Source organism: Prinia subflava, chromosome 1 (genome assembly GCF_021018805.1).
Source record: "Prinia subflava isolate CZ2003 ecotype Zambia chromosome 1, Cam_Psub_1.2, whole genome shotgun sequence".
In the NCBI taxonomy this organism is placed as follows: domain Eukaryota; kingdom Metazoa; phylum Chordata; class Aves; order Passeriformes; family Cisticolidae; genus Prinia; species Prinia subflava.
In genome coordinates this window covers 109,687,871-109,710,122 of record NC_086247.1, presented here as the reverse complement: position 1 = coordinate 109,710,122, position 22,252 = coordinate 109,687,871, and the positions used below count along the sequence as shown (strand labels likewise).

Here is a 22,252-nt window from a genome sequence, read left to right as displayed (position 1 = left end):
TTCCCATTCACATTAAAAATGGGCAAACACTTTGCTTGCTTTTTTGATTTTTAATGAGTTGTGTGCCATACATAAGCACTGACACCAGAATTGAGCAGAAAAGATTCCTCATCTCACACAGACACATATATATGTATGCTTTTGCAAAGTGCTCCATGTGGACCTCTTCAATATGCTTATCCTTTCTGGATTTGGTGCTTATTTCAAAATAGCAAGCTGTTTTTCTTCATTGCAGTTTCTTAATTTGTGATTTTGTCACGGTTAAATGGTCTAGGAGTTTTTATTATAATGCATTAAGGAGTTTTAGTACAAGTGATAAAATCCCAGTAAGAGGTTAAAATGAGACCTCTGCAAGTTTTCTAACTGGTGTCAGGCAATTCTAACTTTGTAGAACTAGAAATAAGAAGGGAAGAGATTTGCCAAAGTATGTTTTCCCAAAACATGTAAGAATAACAAACCTTTGAAACACAAGCCAAAATGGAATTTACAGGGAAGCACAGTAACAGTAGTGCAGTTTCACTGAAAGTGGGTTAATCTTCGTAGTTCTTCTTCGCCTTCTCCAGGGGTGCCACGCCATCTCTTGGGTGACACCCACTGTCATGTTGGGTGGGGAAGATACTGCCTGCACAGCTTTCTGCCTGAGCCTCTTCCCCAGACACACAACACAATGCCTTCGTGGCAGGAGCTGTTGTGGCAGCACAGAACGCCTCCTCTGCAGCCCTGTGAGGAGCCCTCTGTCCCAGCACTGGGAGTCCTGGTACAGCCCCTTGCCAGAGGCTTCTGGCTGCTACTCCCTGCTGCAGACTGGGCTGGCTCTCTGGGGGATGCCCTTTCTGGGGCTTTGTGACCAGCCCAGGCACCCAAAGCAGCACCCAAAGGCTGGTGGTAGCACCATGCAGCTTCTCTCTGCACCTGTGGGCCCCGAGTCTCCTTGGCTCTGCAGGAGGACCAGTGGCTCAGAGCTGCCTTCCCTGGCTTTGCTTGCTGCAGAGCCACGCTATTCCCGGGGGCTGCCAGCAGCTCTGTAATTGTGTAACAGAGTTCAATGTGAACTTTAAACCGAGGAAACCTTGCCTAAAGCAGCGATAAGATAGATACACTTTCACCTGAGGGGCATGTCCATTAGTAACAGGTCTGTTTTAAACTGTCTCAACGCACATCAAAAATAAAGACGAGCCTTCAGGTTATTTAAGGAAATAATTAGAAATACTTTATTGTCAAGCTTCATCATCACTTTTCCAAGCCCTCTCTTAGGCTGTGGGCCTCGTGAAAGGACCCATAAGTGTAACAATAAAAAATAAATTAAGTATTAGTGATGCCAGAAGAGTCTATAATGCTAACCAGTGGCAGTCTTTTGATAACATAATATTTACTGCAATATTCAATACTTAATTTCCAATCATTATGTTCAAATATATTTTTAATGCGGTTTCAACTGTGCAGAAGAGCTCTCCAGATGAAAGCCATTACCCACACCATGGTGACATCACCATCACCTCTCGTCTTCCTTCCCAAGCTAATATTCGCCCTGCTCCTGTCTCCTTAGGAGAGACACAGTTCGTACATAGCCCCATCGGGTCAGCTCTCACCATCCACAGTGCACTTACCGAAGTGCCACAGATGTCTATAATTTCTCAGGCAGTAATAATTCACGCTCTGGCTGAGAGCTCACTAACCTGCTGCTGGGTTTCATTTTGCCTACTTTGTCCCCACCATGTGGCGAACGTTTGAATTACTCTGTTACAGAATACACTCTAAAGCTGATTTGGTAATCCTGCTAATTAACATCATCTAATTAACACAAGCACAAAGAAAAGAAGAACAGAGAGCCATTTTCCAGGAGACAAAGACCATACATGAGATGATGTTGTAACCTGCTACTTAAGGAATTCTCCCACAGAGTAACTCAGGGCTCAGACATGGAAAAGGAGCTGTCAGGAGAGTCCAGGCCCAGACACACTGATGTGGTTATATGAGGTTAAAATAAAAGGGAGCAAACTAAAGAGCACTGTTGTTAGAAGATGTGAAGATGAGTTATCACTTGTAGAAGGCACTGGCAATAGTCTTTGCACAGTCCAGAAATCTGTCCAGAAATGTATCCAGATCTTTATGATAGCAAGCATAGTAAAGTATCACTACTTTTCTTTTTTTCTGAGAAATTAATTTCACACACACAAAAAAAGGGCAAGTACCACAAGAATGTCTACTGCAGAACAAGGATGTGTAAGCTCAGTGTCCACTTCACCTGTTTTTACTGTCATTTCTGCAAAGGACAACAACAGCCTTGGCTGCCCAAGCTCTCCTGAGTGGTGCCAGAGGGGAATGTGGATGTAGGGAAGATGCTACAGCTCCTTAGAAGCTTCCCCCGACAGCAGGTGATTTAGAGGCTACATATAATTCATCGAATAATCACCAGCCCCCTGAGAATAACTATTTCCTCGGGAAAATGGAATAGTAAAATGTTTTAAATAAATCTTTGCTTTCTTTTCACTTCAGGACCTCAAAAACAGAGTTGATGTTGGTTGGAGCACATGCCACAGGATGCTCTGAAGCAGCCCCAGAATGACGGAGCCACAGATTCAGTTCGGTTGGAAAAGGCCTCTGAGATCACGGAGTCCGAGCAATGACCAAACACCTCCCTATTAACCTGACCGTGGCACTGAGTGCCACATCCAGTCTTTCCTTACACACCTCCAGGGACGGTGACTCCACCACCTCCCTGGGCAGCACATTCCAGTATCACCCCTTCTGTGAAGAAATTCCTTCTGATGTTCAACCTAAACCTCCCCTGCTGAAACCTGAGGCTATGTCCTCCATCCTGTCGCTGGTAGCCTGGGACAAGATGCCGACTCCCGCCTGGCTACACCCTCCTTTCAGCGAGCTGCAGAGAGCGATAAGGTCCGCCCTGAGCCTCCTTTCTCCGGGCTAAACACCCCCAGCTCCTCATAGGACCCACACTGCAGGCCTTTCACCAGCAGTTTTGCGCTTCTCTGGACTCGTAACCCCACAGATCCCACAGATCCCACAAATTTCGTTCGGGCCCACTGTGGCGAAGGGCGCGGAGGTGCGCGCGCAGCCGGGGTGGCGCGCGCCCTGGGCATCCCGGGGTGCCGCCGCCGCGGAGCCCCGCCCCCGAGGCGCCCCATTGGCTGCCGAGGCTATATATGGGCGTCCGGCGGGGGCGGGCTCTCTTTCGGCTCCGCGCCGCCCGGGCCTCCACACGGCGTTGTCAGCGTGAGTCGGGGCCGCCGCGCGGGGGGCGCGGGGGCGGTGTGGGGCGCGTTCCCCGCCCGGCGATAGCACCGGGGGGCACTGGGCATCCCGCCGCACTGCCGGCGGCCGGGCCGGGCCGGGCCGGGCCGGGCCGAGCCGAGCCGCGGGGAAGGCCGAGGCCTGCCGGGTGCAGCGCGGGAGGCGGCCCAAGATGGCGGCCGGGGCGGCTGGACCTCGTGGCGCTTCCCCGCCGCGCTGAGCCGGGTCCCCGTGCCCGCAGGTTCCCTGTCGTTGCTTCCAAAGGGAAACCCCACAATGTCCGGAGGCCTCGATGTCCTGCAGATGAAGGAGGAGGATGTCCTCAAATTCCTCGCTGCCGGGACCCATCTGGGAGGTACCAACCTCGACTTCCAGATGGAGCAATACATCTACAAAAGGAAGAGCGATGGTAAGCAGGCGGGATGGGTGGCCCGGTTTGAGCAGTTGGGATCTTGTGAGCACAACTGGGAGAAGCAGGAAAGTGCTAGTGCTTGATTTCTTTAGCATGTTTTCTCCATGGCCTTTGCATACAGTGCAGTGTTAAGTCGAAGAAGTAGAGTAAAATACTGATTTTAGAACAATTCTACTAGTTCTTTACTATCGTGATCTTGCAATTTGGTAAATTAGTCACAGCTAGTTTACATAATTTTTCTAGTTCTTGATTATATTAACAAAATGGTTTTAGTATCTCAATAATGATTTCTTCTTGTTTGTATTGGTCTTCAATCTAAGCTGCCCTGTGTTAAAAAGATTAAAACTCATACCAGGTCTGAGTTTTCGGTGGTAGATGCTGGAAGTGTGTGACATTAATACCATAAAGGAGAGAATTTTCTTTGGAATAGCTTTTCACTAGCTAGAATGAGACTAGAATGTCATCATTTCATAAAGGACATTGAGGTGCTGGAGCATGTATAGAGAAAGGCAGCAAAGCATTTGAAAGGTCTGGAAAATGTGATGAGGAATAACTGAAGGAACTGTGTTTGTTTAGTCTTGAGAAAAACAGGCTCAGGGAGATCTCACTGCTTTCTACAACTACCTGAAAGGAAGGGCCACTGCCTGTCAGCAGTCAGAGAACCCGAGGAAGTGGCCTTCAGATAAGACAAGGGAGATTCAGATTAGATAATAAAAAAAAAAAAAAAATAATTTCTTGGGTGGTCAGACAGTGGAATAGATTGCCCAGTTGCCTTTAAGAGGGACCTGGATATGGTGCTTGGTGTTATGGCTTAGTGGTTACAGTGGCAGTGCTGGCTGAACGGTTGGATGGGATGATCTTGAAGGTCTCTTCCAACCTTGATGTTCTATGAATTTTTGAGTAACCACAGCCATTTGAGAAGTTTGGAGTGAGAGGCAGAGCAGTGCTATCCTGTTTTGGGATCTTGTATTTGCTGGTTGCTTTGAAATGTTTTGTTGCCAACAGGTATTTACATCATCAATCTGAAGAGGACCTGGGAAAAGCTGCTCCTGGCAGCTCGTGCCATTGTTGCCATTGAGAACCCAGCTGATGTGAGCGTCATTTCTTCCAGGAACACTGGACAGGTATGGACATCAGGAATCCTGCAGTCTTGGGAGCAGGACTGCCTTGCCATGCATCATTGCCTGCCAGTGACAGCTTGGTGATAAAAGGCAATAACACCAGTTTTACCTATAGAAATGCTTTCCTAGTGCTATTAGTCACAGGAGTTTGTGTGGTTAGTTTGTTTGAGTAACTGCAGGTGGACCACAAATGTTTCTGGAGATTCAGGGGTGGAAGGAAAAGCTTGGTATTCCGGGGGCTTGATGTGCACACTATTAAAGCTTGATGCTCAGGTCATTTTCTGGCCCGTGAGCTCTCAAGTGTCGGAAGTGTGCGACAGCAAAGGATGGCAGGGTTTTCGCTAACGCCAGGAGAGGGGCTCCCTCTAGGATTGGAGTTTGATAGTAGGCCCTGCCACATGCCTGACAAGTTGGAAGCTGTTGCAGTTGAATAAGAACTGTCAACTGCACTTTCAGTGGACACAGCTACTATTTGTGTGTATTTATTACTCTTCTTTTTGTGTAGTTCTTGGTTAATGAAAGGATGTAAAAATAATGGAAGAAAACGTGCTTTGCTTTTCTTGTAAGCTTTTGGTTTAATTCCTCCTTCTATGATTTGATTGTGAGAGTTTGGAATGAAGCTTGCTAATAACTTTAGAGGAAGAGAAGGCTTTTTTCCATATCCTGGCTTACCGCTTTGCTGGTGGGTATGGTCTTCTAAACTCACGGTGTGGCTCTTTTCAGTCACACTTCTGTTTTGTCTCCTGAGATGGTGAGCCCTGATTTCACAGGAATGGAAACTAATTGTTCAGTTAAATTTCATGCTCGTTCACTGACAGTGCCTGGGTGACCTGGCTGAAAAGCACTTCTCGTGCTTCACCTTTGCCTGTGTCCCTTTTGCAGCGGGCGGTTCTGAAGTTTGCTGCTGCCACCGGGGCCACTCCCATTGCCGGGCGCTTCACCCCTGGCACCTTCACCAACCAGATCCAAGCAGCTTTCCGTGAGCCGCGGCTCCTGGTGGTTACAGACCCCCGCGCTGACCACCAGCCGCTGACGGAGGCGTCCTACGTCAACATCCCCACCATCGCCCTGTGCAACACCGACTCCCCGCTGCGCTACGTGGACATCGCCATTCCCTGCAATAACAAGGTGGCGCTTCCCGGGGGCGCTCCAGGCGGCTTCCTCCTGAGCGTGCCGTGGGCTTCCAGGATGGGTGCTTTCTGCAAGGGAGGGTTGGATCGGATCTCACGTGTATCTCCGAGGATGAGCTAGTTAATGTCTCTGGGAGGCGGGCGGGGAGGGGAAAATAAACTGCACACAGTTGGAGCTTGGAGCTGAGGCTGGTTTCTGGCCAAGGAACTCTCAAGTGTAGGACGTGTGCTATAGTAACCTGGCAGGATTTTTCGCTGACGCCATGAGGGTCTTTGTGGCCCAATGAGTGGAGTTTGATAGTCATTCTTGCTACAGATCATGAATATGAATGAAAGATAAAGTGAACTGATGGAGAAACTGCTCTGAAATATTACCTTGCCAGAAATCACCTGAAAGGTAAAGTCTAGGAAGATTAGAAGTCATCTTTGATCTCTCTCTAGATGTCAGTCACCAAAACTAGTGTAAGCCACATATGAGGATGCATGTAAGCTTTGTTTATTTTGTCAAGTTTTCAATTTGATCATTTTTGAATATGTGGTGAACATCATCCCTGTCTTCTGGATGAGATTCACATGAGGGTGGTGAGCAACATGAAACTCTGTAACAGGCGAGTTACTTCAGGCCATGCTGTAATGGCATCATGATTTCTGCAGAGACCTGAAAATGTCACCGGGAACTTAAAAAGTTGCCCTTTTTTCGAGTTCAAGTACTTAAGTCTGGCATTGGGAAGTAATGTCTTCCACCAAGCATGAGCCTTGGATGGGTTACAAATGTCTTTTTCTGCAAAGGTTTAGATTTACAGCAGCTCTTTCTTCTCTTCCAGGGAGCCCACTCAGTAGGCCTGATGTGGTGGATGCTGGCTCGGGAGGTCCTGCGCATGCGTGGCACCATCTCCCGTGAGCACCCGTGGGAAGTCATGCCTGACTTGTACTTCTACAGGGATCCTGAGGAGGTAGGAGCCTCGTGGCAGGGAGTGTGGCTCTGGGATGTTCTGCTTGTGCTCCTGTCCCGTGGTCCTGTGTGTCTGCTGTCCAGGACACGTTTCACCAGTATCATAGTGGCACTTCACACTCCACTCTGGTGGTTGGTGAACAGTACTGCCAGTTGGTGCCTGTTTTCTGATATGTGATAGTAAGGGTTGTGTTCTGGGATGTGTTCCTGGGAGACTCAGGCTGGGCTCTTGCATTGCAGATTGAAAAGGAGGAGCAGGCGGCTGCCGAGAAAGCAGTCACAAAGGAGGAGTTCCAGACTGAATGGACAGCCCCTGCACCTGAATTCACTGCTCCTCCTCAGCCTGAGGTTGCAGATTGGTCCGAGGGAGTGCAGGTCCCATCTGTGCCCATCCAGCAGTTCCCCACAGGTCAGTGTGGGGAGGTGTCTGTGGGGGGGGTGTTTTGGGTGGAAGGAGCTGGAGCACTAAGAGCTGTGTTTGTGATTGCAGAGGACTGGAGTGCCCAGCCTGCCACTGAGGACTGGTCAGCAGCTCCCACGGCCCAGGCTACTGAGTGGGTTGGCACTGCCACGGAATGGTCTTAACTTCAGCCCTGCTGTACTGTGAGAGAAATAAAGGCTGGTTTAGTACACACTGTGCTGGTACTGTGTTTGTAAAGTTGTAGGCTGGTGACGTGTGGGTAGCATGGCTCCTCAGGCAAGAGCAGCTTGTCTGCTACACTGTTAAATGGAGCTGGGGGCTGCAGGCTCTGTCCCTGCCTGCAGCAGCGCCCTGGGGTGCCCATCTTGTCTTTCTCAGTGTCTGGGGCTGGTCTCACATTCCCACCTTCCCTGGCACCGTCCTGGTGAGGAGGCAGCAGTGTGTGCGCCTACAGGAGAGGAGGTGGTGACCTGGGGCACAGCAGTTTGAATTTTGGTTTTTCTTTTTTTATAGCAGCCTGTCTGGGTCCACCCAAATGGGCTGGTTTTGTTCTGCCTGGGATTTCACAGGTTTGCAGAGTGAGGAACGTTCTGATGACCAGGTGTGAGAAGTGGCCTGACCTGCAGTATGAACAACCCCTGGGTGGGAGCTGCTCCTCTGATCAAATCCCAGCTTTAGCATCAGTATTGCCAGTTCCTTCCTCAAATATACTGTGGAAATCTTCAGGAAAAAGCCACCATATTAATTCATCTGCTTTAGTTCTTGAGGATTATATTGCTGTGATTATTAGCAATAATGGGAGGTAGACCCTGCACCAAGAGAAATAGGGGTTTGTTGGAGGTGAAGATTGTTCAGTTTGGATCCTTTTTTCCATATTGGTGTGGTCGCAAATAGTCCTTTTTGTAACTTCAGCACTGCCGATCAACCTGTAAATAATATTTTTTCTTGGCACATATGCTCATTTCATTTTGCTGTAATAGTGCATATTAGCAGTAAAAAAACTTAAAGCAACTCATGCATATTACTGCACAGTAAGTCTCTAAAGGAGACTGATCTTTCTTCCTCTTGTCTTATTACATGCAAGGTGGCTAAAGGGTTTGTTAATAATGAACAGCATTTAGCAGAGGGATAGGTGAGCACTTCACCATTTGTTCCTGGAAGAGCCCTCCCTGTTTGTTCACTTTGTTCTTCAGAAGTGTGCATGTGGCACATCCTCTGGTAGTTCACTTCCCAAACCCAGCAGGGGCAGGCTTCCTTCCTGCCACCTGAGATCTGTCACGTGTGTCATTTGGGGACTATGTATGGGCATTGCAGCTGGACTGAGAACAGCCTGTACAGCACAGATTGACTCCCCAGATCTGAGATTGCCCCAGAAGATTTGTTGGTCTGATTTTGTTGTCACTCTGCCACATTAAAGATTTCCAAACTCAAAGCAGCCTTACCCCTTGGAACATTGAATCTCTGCAGTTTCTTTATCCGTTGTGTAACTTCTTTCATGTGCATGTGTTCCTGTTAATGAGTGTGTAGACGTCATCAGCTCCTGTGTGGGTGATGGTGCTGTTCTAAATCAATTGGTTCTGAGTACTTGGTGCTGAAATGTTCCTGGCGTGTTACTGGAATGTGGTTGCTTTCATTTCAGTATTTCCTAAAGTATCGCTTTGACTCATGCGTGTCATTCCCAGAGCCAAAGACTGGCAGTGACAGGTAGATCTGCACAGCCCGGTCAGGAGACACAGCTGTGCTTGTGGGTTCAGGATCACCTTGCTGGGGTAATGGGTAGAGTGGGAGAGCTCGTTTGCCTGCAGCACTGCAGAGGGGATGAATAGCTGCCTTTTAGAAAAGGAGGCAGGCTTGGCTGTGACAGCAGAGGACTCATTGCAGGAAGGCTATGATCCTTAGCATGCCAGAGGCACAGGGTAGGAAAAGTCTCAGCACAGGAATGGAGACAGCAGCAGAGACGTAGCAGAAGATCTATGTCTGCCAGAACTTTGCCTGTGGTAAATAACCTGGCAGATGTAATCCATTGAGGCAGTGTAGAGGAATAGGGAGAGGAGGTACAAGCAAATCCTTGAGACACTGGCTTGTTCGTTATTGCATTTTTTTCTTTTTTTGGCAAGTGTGGTGTTGATGTTGAATAAGAACAAAGAACTTACAACTGTTCTTCATTGATCTGATTTGACCCAGAATGGCTCAGGTGGAGGTCTCTGCTTAGTGGCAGTTTCTATTGAGGGTCATGGTAGTGTTTCCTTTCTCTGTGACCTTCTCTCTGTATTTGATTTGGGTTGATAGAAGTGGGTTGAGTGGGGCTAGGTGAGCTTCTTAGGATAGCCTTCTTCCAGAGCTGGTCTCCACAGGAGCTGGCTGGGCTTGCTGAGCATCGTAGAACCCTTCTGGACAAATGAGCTGTTGCAGTCCTTGCCAATATGTACTGTGTGACCCATGAATGTCTCATACATACTGTTCCCTCCCTAATTTATATGCCACTGTTCACAGATGTTCTTTTTCCTCTCCAGTCACTCCTTTGCCCAAATAATCACAGTATTTTTAGTATCCACGTATTGTCAGATTACACTAAGGGTTTTCTTTTGCAAGAAGCAAAGGGTTTTGTGCACAGCTGAAGAGATTCATCTCTCTGCTTATATCCAGGCTGCAAAAATGTTCTGCTCTTTGCATCTGTAGTCTGTTTTGCTTTGTGAAACTCTGAAAATGGCTATAGGAAGTTTGATGCTGACTTTCAGGAGTGTGGTATACTCATATTGTAATCCTGTTTATTAAAATTAGTGCACCATATAAGTAAGCATACAAAAGAAACTGAGGTGTGTGATGAATTCACCTCACTGCTCCTCTTGGAAGGCTTTCTCCCCACCCAGGATTGTGAGCATGCAGTTGGAGTGGATCTTGTAACTTTTTTTTTTGTTAGTTTACTAGCATCTTGATGCAGATAGACTCTGCATGGAGTAAAGCATGGGGTAAATCTGCAATTGTCATGAATGCAGCACTCTCCAAAGCTGTGTATCTTGCAGCTTAGGACGGATGAAGCCTGGCATCTTGAGTATGTCCTGGCAGAGGGAGAAAAAGGAAAAACATTCCAGATTTACATCATTGCTGTGGGACCAAGGTGTTGCTGGAGCTTGTCCTCACTGCCCTGCAGCTTCCAAAGAGACATCAGCCAGCATTTCAGGCAGTTTCTTTCCTCTAGCCAGTTCTTGGCACTACCAGCTCCCAGCCCTTGCAGCCTAAAGCTGGTGGAAACCACAGAGCCTCAGAGCTGGTGAAATCCTGATCTGCATCGAGTGTCTATGACAGGTAAAGGTAGAACAGTGTTACAGTTGTGTGTAGCACGGGGGATAAAAAACATCATTGATTATCAGCCCTGCAAAGAGGCAGACTGTGACAAACACCTTGGGCATGGGTACAATCTTGCTGTGTCACAACACCGATTTTCTCAGTTTTTTGCTTTATGGGGCACTGATTTCTGAACCTGTTATTTCTGTTATTTTTTAATACTTGTGATTTTAAGAATACTCACTGCCATTTTTTCTGCTGCTGTCCATCTTTGGAAGTATGTAATTTTCATTTATACATTGTTTATAAACTCAGTATACTGTCACTGATGAACAAAACTACATTATGAAGATGGCTTTTTCATATCTCTACAGCTGAAAGAACATATCTTTTTTGGACTGCTGCTTAAACCCTCAGTTCATAAAGTGTTAATAAAGACTTGAGTTTAGGTGGTATGTTTTCTCATGTGATGAAAGTCCTAAATATTTTTGTCAGTGCTTGTTTCACTGGCTACAAAATTGCTTTTATTAGTTCTCTTCCAGCATGAATAAGATAAATTTTAAAGGGATGCAGGATGCACACTTCTAAATTATGACTCCCTAACCATGCTTTGAACCCCAGAGAAACCTGCTTTGGTAGAAAATCTTTCTCTTCATGCTAAATGCCATTGTACCACATGCAGAAGGGTTCCTGGGGTTGAGACACTCACTCTTTGTTTTGGTACAGTCTTGCTGGTGACTTTTGGGCAGGACAAGGGGCACCACAGTGCACAGGGACAACCTGTGCCCACTGCCCTTAGTATGGGGCTTGGGTTTTAGCATCTCAGAAGGGGGGAACAGGGCCTATTGCATGGATCAAAGCTGGATGCTGAGGACTGAAACAACATTTTGGCTGCTCAATGGGACTATTCTCCCTCTCACTGCATATGTGGGTCAGGGTCAGGGTTTTGCAAAGCAGGGAGCTCTGCATGGCAGCTGTGGCACAGCTCAAAGCTCAGAGCTGCTTTGCCCCGGGGGACAGCTGTACCAAGGCCTGGGGCAAGCTTTTGCCATACTAGGGCAAGCTGGCACTGCTCCTTCCTGTGCTAAACCTGGGAATGCCAGGGTGCAGTCGTACAGACTGGAAAGCTGCTGTGAAGCTCAGGTTCTCACCTGGAATGCTGAATTTGTTAGCATTGCCCAAGGAACTGGTTCCAAAGCGTTTGCCACCCTCCCTCCTGAGAGCCCAGGGGATGCTCAGAGTGAAGGAGATGATCTGAACGTTTGTCTTTGGGACCTGAACTAGGTCAGGACGGCCCTAGCAGCCTTTTCCACTCAGACACCGGCGTGGTGACAGAAGTGGCTCTCCTGGAGCAGGCTAACACCCCAGCGTCGCTCCCACCTGGCAGGTGACAGGAGGGTGGTGCTGGTGCCTTGCACAACTGCGAAGCACGAGTGTGGCGATCTCTTCCCAGAGTCCAGTAGGTGGGGCTGTGGTTCCTGCTTGGCTCCTAGTTCTGGGGCTGGACACAGCGGACACCCGGGGAGGGAAGGTGCAAAGCTGCCCTCACCTGCCTCTTTGACTTCCCTCTACCGGGCTGGTGCAGTCTCACTGGCACCATTAGATACCTAAAAACACCCCAACTACCAAAACCCTACTATTTTTCTATTGGTGTCTGTTAAACTTGTTGCCTCCGTGCTCAGCTGCAAACCTTGATCTTGAGTTTAATTAAATTTAATTTTAATAATTAAGTGAGCTAGTGTGGGATGCTGCTGGCTGTGGGTGCTCCTAATTGAAAAAACTCCATGTTGGAAGCTTTCTAACTCATGTTTTCTGTTTGGCTTATTGCTTCCAGCATTTTCTAGAATGGCTCTTCTCTCTACTACTCCCAAAAGCCCCCAGGTATAGAATTCACTGCACCTGTTAGTTTTGTTTATATATGAAAAAAATTAAGCAGCACATCAGAGAGGGAATCAGGTGTGAACCATTTCCCCTCACTTGTTATTTTGCTGTTAGAGACTCTAATTTGAGAGGAAAGATTTAAAAAAAAAAAAAGTACCACCACTTCCCTCTCTGCAGCATCTTTTCTGAAGGCTCCTTTAAGCCTCATTCCTGCTCCCAGCTGGGTGAGGTTTTACGAGCCCCAGGTGCCATGAGTTGAAGTGTCTCCTACCATTTTCTCACGAGGACTGATGTGGGGTAGGAGTGAATGCGCTGTTGGCTTTTCCTCTTGGCTTTGTGAGGCAAACCCCCTTTGTTCATGTGCTGTAAGCAAGCAGTGATTCTTTATCAGCTCTTTCAGGAGGGCTGAGAAGTCCAGCAACTACTTTTTCTGATTTCAGGGGTTCAGCCTTTTGAAAAGCTTTGAGATAGATTTTAAATCATAATTCTTTTCCCTAAGCCTGTCTTGGATTTTTCCTTGACTTCTATGCTGCCTGTGCTCATTTTGAATTTTATTTTTGTTTTGTGAAAGCTACATGTTTGTGTTTACTGTTTCAAAATGAGAACTGGGATTTCTTGAACCATACCTTGAATATAGAAGCAGGAACTTCATTAAAATGTCAAATCTGAGACTTGTGATTTAAAATATGCCAAGTTATCAACTCTGTATGGTCCCCAGGTGGGATGAGTGCTCTGTGAAGCCATTCTCCTGTGGCCTGTGGTGTCTCTACTCCCCTGGGATCTCAGGGATGGAGCTTGCTCTGTTAAGGTAAGTGTCAAGCTTCTGCATTTCTTTAAATTTCATTTTAAATCTTCTGTCATTACAAGAATAGTGGATTGACCTTCGCTTCTAGTGCCATTTGGTAGGCACTGCTCTTCTGCTCTTCAGAGAATTGCAGCACAAAATACGGAGGCGAGCAAAGAGTGCCTCCTTGGGGCAGTGTAAGCCAGAGGGGAGCAGGGTGGGCATCAGGCACAGAGCAGCTCCCTCTTCGCTCTCCTAGGCTGGGGTGGGCTCAGCAGTTGTGGTAGCTGCTCAGGAAATGTCTTGCTGGTACCAAAGGGCCCCCTGTGGCAAACGTGTGCTTGGCGAATCTTCCTGGTTAGATGAGATTTAAGGGTTGGTGTCTATGAGCCCCAAAACTGCCCAGAGGCTCCATTCTCACCTCGAAGGCCAGGTGGAACTGTAATCTCACAAATAGTTTAAACAGATGTCACTTTCAGAGGCTCTGCCTTGCCTTCTATATTCTTTCCTCTGAATTTGAGGTCTGGTGGTGGCAGGGAAGAAGAAATCCTTTATTTGAGGTGAAGATTTGTTTTTCCTCCTGGACTTTGGGTTGGAGGAGTACTGTGAGCAATGTATGTCTGGTCAGTACCCAACAATGTGATGGTTTTGCCTCTTAGGTGGATAACCAGTTCAAACACAGTACTTTGCTTCCGTGGCACATGGTGTAGTTGTGTACCCAAGTGGTGACTCGTCCTGTTCCAGCAGGACTGTTTAAGCTCCTCAGAGCCAGCTAAAGTCTTTAAAAGACCTTTACTTAGCCTCCATGTTAGTGGCATAGGTACTGAGGAGCACAAAGGGCTGAAAGGGCATGTGAATGACACTTTACCTGGAGACGGGTTACAAGAGATGTCCACCACTTCTGTGCAAGGGAGCTGCTTTTGTCCACGGGTCAATGCTCAGAGCAGTGCTAAGGCAGATGTTTCCCCACTGTTGGCTCTCTGCTGCTGTGGTACAACCCCATCCTTTGTGGCCATGATGACAGATGTGTGGAAAGTTAAGCAGAAGCTGTGGAGAGTTCCACAGGCAGAGCTGCAGCTGCTTGTGATGAAAACCTTGCCAGTGGCTCATTTGTTCTATTTGCACATGCATTATCAAAGTGCTTCTGCAGCCTTTTTCTCCAAAAGCTGCAGGGCTTCTTGGGGAGCAGAAGCTGAGTTAGCCAGGGCCCTGTGCAAAAGCCCTGCAGCCCTGGCCTTGGAGCTGTTTCCGTGCTGCAGCAGCTGCAATCAGAGCTGGGGGACCTGCAAGCTGCAATAGTGCTGCTGTGGTGGCAGTGAAGCTCCATTGGTGTTCAGGCAGTGTTTGTGCTGCTCTGTCCAAGCTGCTGGAGCAAAGTGCTCTGGCTAATGAAGAAGGGAAGGTTTTTATTATGGTGGGGTTTTTTTCTCCTCTCTTCCTGGCCCTGAGCCCTCCAGGTACCTTATTAAAATAAATCTCATAATAGCCTTCATATTTTGAAGATCCTACATATCTGCCAAGGCACTGAATTATTTACTGCTGCTGCTATTCAAAAAAACCCAGAAGTCCCATATGTGTGAAATGTTTCTTAATTAGAGGAAGGCTTGGATCTGCAGGCTTTTGTAGGAAAAGCCTTGGCTCCCCCAAACAACTTTGCTTTGAGGGAGGATGGAGGAAGGGGGAGGACACAGCTCCTTGGGATGTTTCTGCAGCTGCTTTTCTCTGCAAAAATGAGTTAGTAATGCCATTAAAATAATGTTCCACCTCCTACTAATCTGATCTGTGCACTTGATCACTGTGATGGTTTGTCTATCCTCGAGCACTCCAGGTAGCAGTGCTGTGCCGCATTGGTTGTTTTCATTTTATTTTCAACTGAGCTGAAGTTATTTTTTTCTCCCTCCCACATTGCCAGGAGAGGGATGACACTGGCAGCTTCTGCAAGCATTGCTCGGTTCCTGATGGAGAAGCTCTGCTGCTTTTAAATCCTGCAGCTGTTTCCTTGCAAAGATTTTTCACTGCCTTGTGTAGCAGTGGTGGGTGTGGTGTGTTCTTATCTCCACACTGGCCCCAAGGCAGGTGCCGGGCTTTTGAATTCCTTACCCTCCTGATTTCCCAGCTCTGTGAGCTGGGTTAAAGGATGCTAAATCCCACTCTCCTTGCCTTGGGTATGAGCCTTCAGGGAGCATAGTTGAGATCAGCACTGGAGATTCTTGTGTCCCACTGTTGCTGCTCTCCTGCCTGAGTCTGGTCCCCAGGAGGTGGAGGAGACTCTCAGTCGTTGTCCCCCTCCTCCCCTTGGCTTCTCTGTCACCCTCAAGTGACTTTTGTCCATTGGGTCTTTCTGTGGAGGTTTGAGGCTGATGCACATAAAGCCCTTGCCTGCTGGGAAATGGCATCTGTCTATCCATCCCTGTCTGGGTGCCTGTCAGCTCTCCTCCCTCCACCTGTGTGCTTGGAGCACCAGCTGCAGAGAAATCTCTGTGCTTCAGGGCTTTCTAGTTCTGCTGTCAATCATGGAGGAGTGGTGCAGAAAAAATTATCAATTCTGAAACATTTTAAAAATGCACTCATCTTGATCTCAGTGCCTGTGTGGATACAGGCATACACAGGCTGTCTCCTGATCTGAGGGAGCCTGGTGGCCTCTGTTTGCTGAGGTCATGGAGAACGTGGGTATTCTCTGAGTAGCGACATGTGGCACCAATTTAAGATTTAGACACAATACTCACAGCTGGGTTTTGGTGTTTATAGATGTCTGAAAGGAAGGGGACCTCAGGGAGTTGGGTCCTGTGTTGCAGCAAAGCCAAGGCTCCCTGCTTTAGCTCAACACAGCATTGTGTTGGTACAATCCATTTAAAACACAAGGCTGAGTTCTGACTCAGCACTGATGACTACCTTGTGTGAGAAATGGGCCAGGACCTAGAAATCCTAGGGTTTCAGAGTCACTTTTCTCCCCAGGGGAAAACTGAATCTGAACATTTGGGAGTGATAAAGCCTTGGCTGCAGATGAAACCGGGCTGCCACCTGCCAAAGGACAAGCTGCTGCCTCAGGCTCAGGCAAATGGCAAAGAAAACCATGACAGAGAGCAAAAAAATCCGCATGGCTGTCAGCTGGAGAACTGATAACATTGCATGCAGTATGAATAAAAATTGGGGGAATCACGAGTTTCAAGTCTTTTGGCAAGAACTCAATTTTTTTTGTTTTTGGTGGGGTTTTTTTTGTTTTTAACCAGGACGTTTCTGCTTTGAAGCAATGTGATTTAGAGAGGTGCTGGGGTGAGGCTCAAAGGTCCCTGTCTGATCTGCTTTGGTGCCAGCAAAAGCACAGACGCGTGGCTGCAGAGAGGGGTCTGCACATGCTGGGGTGCAGGACGGTGGGAGACCTGCTGTACCCACGGCCTGCTGGGGCCAAGGCAAGGGCCCACAGGACATCACATGAGTTCTTAGTGCCTCTTCACCAGCACAGAAGCCACTCTGGGGCTCCTGACACCGGCAGGGGCCCTGCCTTGCTGGGTTTCTGCCAGTGCCAGTCTGTGAATGTCCTCCTCTGAGTGGTGCAGCTATTTCTAGAAACGACCCTTTGGCTTTGCTGTATTTGAAAGCAAAACTCAACCACCTGATTTTTGTAGAAATTCTGAAGTCTCTTTTTATCCATCTCTTGCTTGTATTTTCTGGGAGTTCTTTTTTAAGGTTCTGGTCTCTTTTATAAGCCAAAGATATCAAGAAAAGAGCTAGGCCTCTACAAATGAGCACAACACAGTATTTAAGCTCTAAATTCCTGTGAGGAAACAGATGCTTAAGTGTTTTTCTTAGATTAGCCCTTTAAAGTGGAATCTTTTTCCGATCTGCCTCATGTCTGACCTAACCAGACTGCTTTGTTCAGTTCCTTGAAGGTGGCCATTCCCAGACTGGCACTGGCAGAGCTCCTGCTAAGGAGCTTGTGGGGCTCCTCCTGCTTGTGGGGCAGGATAAACAGATAAAATCCCAGTCACCATCAGCAGGAATTTTGTCTGAGAAGTGGTTTTTGGTTGTCTTTCTTGCTTGGATTTGTCGGAGGAAGTTTCTTAGGGTAGGTCTGAGAAACTGGTCCTGGTGCCAGTGCAGCTTGTGGCTCCTGTCCCTACAATGGCTCGTGTGGTGTCTGGAGCCGCTCTGTACTTTTGAGTTTTCTTTAGCTTAGATGTGCAGCTGAAAACCTTCCTAAGCACCCTGAAAGAAACTAAAAATCCATCCCCAGAGCTCTGGTTTGTTAGCTGGTATAGGAAACCCTCTCCCCTGTCCATGAGCAGAGAAAGATTCCAAAGAAGAACAGAGGTGGATGACACACAAGACCTCTGAGCTCACATTTTCAAGCAAGGTGACAATTCTATTTCTGTGGAGGTTCAGAATGTGTGATAATTGGCTTTGTCATACTGCAGGGTTAGCTGTAGGAGAGAAAGCTCAAGATGATCCTGCTTGTTTAGAATAGGTGAGGTTATCAGGAAAAAGAATGCTGTCGGTAGTGGTGGCATCCAGTGCTTGTTTCCCTTTCTCTCCCTGGAAAGCTTCATGTAAGCTACCTGAAAATAGAAGTTCAGGTGTTTCAGGGTTTCCTTTTGAAAAGAACTTACTGTCCCTCTGCAGCAAAACTCTGATTTTTCTGCTTTGGACAAGCCAAAGTGCCTTGGTACCGAATACAAAATCAGTATATTCTTGGCATTCTTTTCTGGTTTATGAGCAAACCTGCTTAATATTGTCTACTATTTTCTGTTCATTGGAAGTACAGAAAGCAGTTTGTCTTGAACACACTTGAGCACATAATGATAGAAATGTCTGAATTATGTTTTCGACCCTAAAAGAGAAGGGTGCATGTTGTTATCCTCTTCACAGCTCATGCTTAGCCATGGGTTTTGCAAAATTGCAAATTTTAAAATTTCTAAATGTTTAATTAATGTTGTTGTTGTTGTTATTATTATTATTATTATTTTACTATTTTTTTTGGTGAGGTTCTTGTTCATTGGTAACACTGGCCATGCAAACTAAAAACCAATGTCTGTAAGAGCTGCCGAGCTGCCTGTTTAAAAACAAACCTCTGATGAGAAGAATAATAAAATAATTAAGCTTAGATATTTCCTTGGCTTTTTTTACCAAAACCTCTTGGCTGCAGCATTTGAGCTAGCGGCAATACGAGATGTGAAAAATTTGCAGTGCAGAGGACTCTTACAGTCAGCTATGAATGGAAGCTGTGGGCTGTGAGGATGTTACTAGGAGGTTCCCAGTACTCACCACTGAGCTTTTCTCTTTCTTTTTTTTTCTTTCCCCTTGAAGTTGAGCCCTGGAGGAAGATTGAGATGCATACAGGCTTTCAGCAAATGTTAGGGGGTTGGAAATCAATGCTCAGACAAGGGCTTTTTGCTGTTTCTAACAATAGAAAAACAGGAGTGAAACTAAACACTACTGAATATTCCAGTGAGTTTGTGGAGTTTAACCTTCAGCTGCATGTGAATAACTAGTAAATGGACTCAAAACTCCAAGAGACAAATAATCATTTCAGTCAACATGAATATGTTATTAAGTTTCCTGTCCTGAACATAGCATTTCACAAGATTTATGGAATTTAGTAGAAAAAAATTCAAAGTGAGGACCTTTTTAAATCCAAATATCCCAGTTTGAGAACTGTTTTTAGTTTTTTAGAACTGTTATTATCTGTGGTTATAGATTTGATTTTATTGAAGAATTTTTTTTTTTTTTGAAGAACAACACCCATGTGAACACAAGATCTAAACTGGCCAGGATTGGTTTATGTCAGCAACAGGAAGAAACTGTAGGTGTTAGAGAGCAGGTCAGCCCAGAGATCTGTCACAGAGTCCTGGGAAGTCCTGTAGATCTGGATGATACTGTTCTTAAATTGCACCAGGAATTTCTAACTGGTTATAATCAGAAACTAGGCCAAGGCACTGTTAGTCTCTCAGTTGTGCTGGGTGGTGTTGCTAGACTAGGAATCATATCCAGGGATTGAAACAATGGTGCAAACTGCTGTCAACAGACTGTGAAAAGAGGAGTGGGGCGGGAACCTAGAGAAAGTGGAGGTGAGATTGAAACAAAAAGATGAAGTTTGGAGGAGGTAGACTGTAGGAAGTCTATCACAAGGGACTAAATGCAGCTGGCAAAATTCTCTCTGGTAGGAATCCTCCATTCCTAGTAGCAGCTGCCTTGTGGCAGAGCAGGGACACTCAGTTTTTTACAAGAATACTAAATTCTTCAGGCGGATGAACAACAGAAAAAAACCCACAACAAACCTCTGTTTAAATGGCAGGTAAAATCACACCAATTTTATTAATTAAAGAAGCCTTTGAAGATACTGGCAAGCACTTGCTCCACAGAGAAAGTTCTGAAGTGTTGAAACAAATCTGTATTAGAGAGTGTTGGATAGATACAGAGCACCATGAGTGGGTGTCCAGCATGCAGGAATCATTTCCTACCAAAACCACAACAGCTCATGCAGCTCCTCTATTTTAATGTCAGACAGGAGAAACTTTGCTGAGGTTATGGAGCAGCCCGTGGGTAGCATGGCTGCCCTCTCCCTCTGCCAGGGAAGGGTCCCAGGGGGTGCCCCCATGGCCTGGGCTGCCCAAGGTAGGGTGCCACAACGCCCAGTGTCCGTGGCTGTGTCACAAACACTGGTGGTGGTGGGGTGAATGCTGCTCCTCTCCCACCGGCCACGGGGCTGCCAGCCAGGGCTTCTACTCTGCCTGCTTTCCTGACAGGGCTGGGTCCATTCAGAGACTCTGTCTTCTTGTCTAGAGCAAAGATTATGAATGTTATTTTCTTGGGAGCAAACACTGCCTTTCGTCCTCTCCCCAGTGGCTGCTGTTTCTTCTCTGTGCAATAACCAGAGTGTCTGGAGATTTGTGTTTGAACATCTGAGTGAAGAAACCAGGAATAAATGTTCCCCCTTCACCCCAACAGCCAGTACCTGTCTCTGCTGCCCAGCCCCTCTTTTCAGATTCTTACTGATGCATCCATGAGACATGATAATCCTACCAGCCATGCTGGTACACTTCTAGGCATGGGATGGTAATTCCTGATTTTAGTTTTTATTTTCATTGCACTCAAAATGCTGCCAGCACTATTTCCATTTAAATGAATGCCTTGAGTCTGCTTTGGAGGGGATCTGTATTGGGTTGCTCTGAATCTCCCAGTTTGTCTCAGCCCATTGAATTCAAGGGGCTTATGGTGGCACTAGTCTGGTTTTCCCCACCTGCACCAGGATAAAATCAAAATCTTTCAAGTGAGTTTTCACAAATGAGAACTGGAGGCTCTGGCAGTCAGGAAGTGGCTGGTTGAGATTAAGCCTAGAGGATCCATTATCCTTGAAAATAACCCAATTCTGGTACTAATGCCTCCTTCTGGTTCTTTCTGCCCAGCCATGGAGCCCCACAGCAGAGCTTAGAGCATGCACTTATTTACCTTAAAACTTAAACCCAATTCTGTGAAAAGTTTCTGCCTCATTCATGATGAATTTTCCAATGAAAAGCTCAACTCAGGAGGAAAGAGTCTGACTCAACTCATCAGCCATGAGACAATACTGAGTTTAAACAGAGTTCTCTGAATAAACTGCTGGTTTCATGACCAGCATGGTTAATAGTTGGGATGTGAATCATAATTTTGGACTACAATTCCCACTGTGACAAGCCTGTGTGAGTTATAATCCAGTCTTAAAATGTGCCCTTCCTGTGTCCATTGGCTGGTGGACTTCTGCGACAGGACAAAATCTCTGCTAATTATCCTCACCCAATCCCTTGCTAAGGTGTATCCCTCCAGTTTCTCAATCCTACCAGTCACTTTGGCTGCTAAATGGGCCTTTTCAGAAGTGTTATGGGGAGATTGTGTAATTTTTACCTTCTGCTGGTTTGGGGGGACTTTCAGTCTTTGTACTTGGTGTAAGTAAATCCTCCAGATCTTCCAGCATCGGGTTGGTACTGGCTTTGTTGTTTCTCTTGTTTTTCTCCTCTTCACGTTGCTGCAGCAATAAAACCCATTTGGTTTAGTTAAGAACTGCAGATGTAATTGGGAAACAGTGGCCTGGTGTCATGCTTGCCTGGCTAAGTGTTTATTGGTATGAATGAATCCCTTTGCCAAGTGCAAGGTGCTGAATCCTGGTCTGGTTATCAAGTGTTTCCAGGAAAGAAAGTACACCCCAGGCAGGACTGGAAAACTGTGGCTCTGCTCCTGTTAGGGCAAAGCATTTGCTGATAACATGGTTGAGGTCTATCAGGCTGTGTGTGTGTTACTGCAGGTACCAATCTGCCCACTCTGGTGTGTTGGTTAGTTTTAAATGTGAGCCTCTTGTGAGAGAGGGTGTCAGGGATAAATGCCAGAGGAAGAGGATATGGCAGCACGCGGGTGTAGGGCTGTCCTTGGCTTTACTTGCGTATGTTTAGAACTGTGAAAGATTTTCCTCTGGATGGTAGAGGGAATCTGTACTTTTGGATAGTGCTGAGTCCTGCTTTGTGATCCCTTTAGCCTCAACCCAGCCAGATTGTGCAGCACGAAATAGAGCGCCTCAAAATTAGAGTGTGCTGTAGCACATGTTCAGCTCCTGCAGTACTCGAGGATGCCCTTTGCACCAAGACACTTCCTTTAAGCCAAGTGATTATATTCTGAATTTGAGCATCTGAATGTAATTTATGGAGTCCCATTTCTCAGTGCTCACATCCTCTCTTTTAATGTTGCACCAATCTCTGCTTTGTGAGATGTTTTGCTTGATGTGGCACTGCTTCCTTGGCTTGGATCCTGTCCTGTGCCAGTAAAATAGCTGTGGCTTTAATGGACTTACCATTGTTCCTGGGAAATTTCAGACACCAAAGCATTGTCTGAACTTTGAGGTAACTTACTTTTGTAGAAGAAAAGCACAGTTTATGGGAAAGCCAACTGTGGTTCTGATGTATGGAATAGCAGGCTATTATGGGATGTGACCACTCTGCACAGCTAGATATTAAATACCATCAGAGGGGACTGAACAAGCATCAAATACG

The 22,252-nt window shown here is 46.7% G+C and overlaps 2 protein-coding genes and 2 non-coding genes across 4 annotated transcripts in view; 3 read left to right on the top strand and 1 right to left on the bottom strand.

The window, feature by feature from the left end:
• Positions 1 to 3,101: 3,101 nt before the first annotated feature.
• RPSA (ribosomal protein SA) lies at positions 3,102 to 7,502 on the top strand. Its single transcript, XM_063407375.1, has 7 exons — positions 3,102 to 3,234; positions 3,494 to 3,661; positions 4,670 to 4,788; positions 5,668 to 5,913; positions 6,740 to 6,868; positions 7,108 to 7,276; positions 7,358 to 7,502. The coding sequence occupies exons 1-7, from the start codon at positions 3,165 to 3,167 to the stop codon at positions 7,450 to 7,452; spliced, it is 996 nt and encodes a 331-aa protein (XP_063263445.1). The 5' UTR covers positions 3,102 to 3,164; the 3' UTR covers positions 7,453 to 7,502.
• LOC134563428 (small nucleolar RNA SNORA62/SNORA6 family) lies at positions 5,030 to 5,187 on the top strand. The gene has a single exon (XR_010083372.1). It is a non-coding gene; the product is annotated as a small nucleolar RNA SNORA62/SNORA6 family (small nucleolar RNA).
• Positions 6,075 to 6,233, top strand: LOC134563424 (small nucleolar RNA SNORA62/SNORA6 family). The gene has a single exon (XR_010083371.1). It is a non-coding gene; the product is annotated as a small nucleolar RNA SNORA62/SNORA6 family (small nucleolar RNA).
• A 12,155-nt stretch (positions 7,503 to 19,657) lies between the features above and the next one.
• Positions 19,658 to 22,252, bottom strand: part of TMC2 (transmembrane channel like 2) — a 30,821-nt gene continuing 28,226 nt past the window's right edge. Inside the window, exons 19-20 of the mRNA XM_063407363.1 lie at positions 21,117 to 21,237; positions 19,658 to 20,014 (exon numbers count right to left, since the gene is read on the bottom strand). Of these exons, the coding sequence (XP_063263433.1) occupies positions 19,761 to 20,014; positions 21,117 to 21,237 (375 nt within the window). The 3' untranslated portion in view covers positions 19,658 to 19,760. The remainder of the gene's footprint in view (positions 20,015 to 21,116; positions 21,238 to 22,252) is intronic.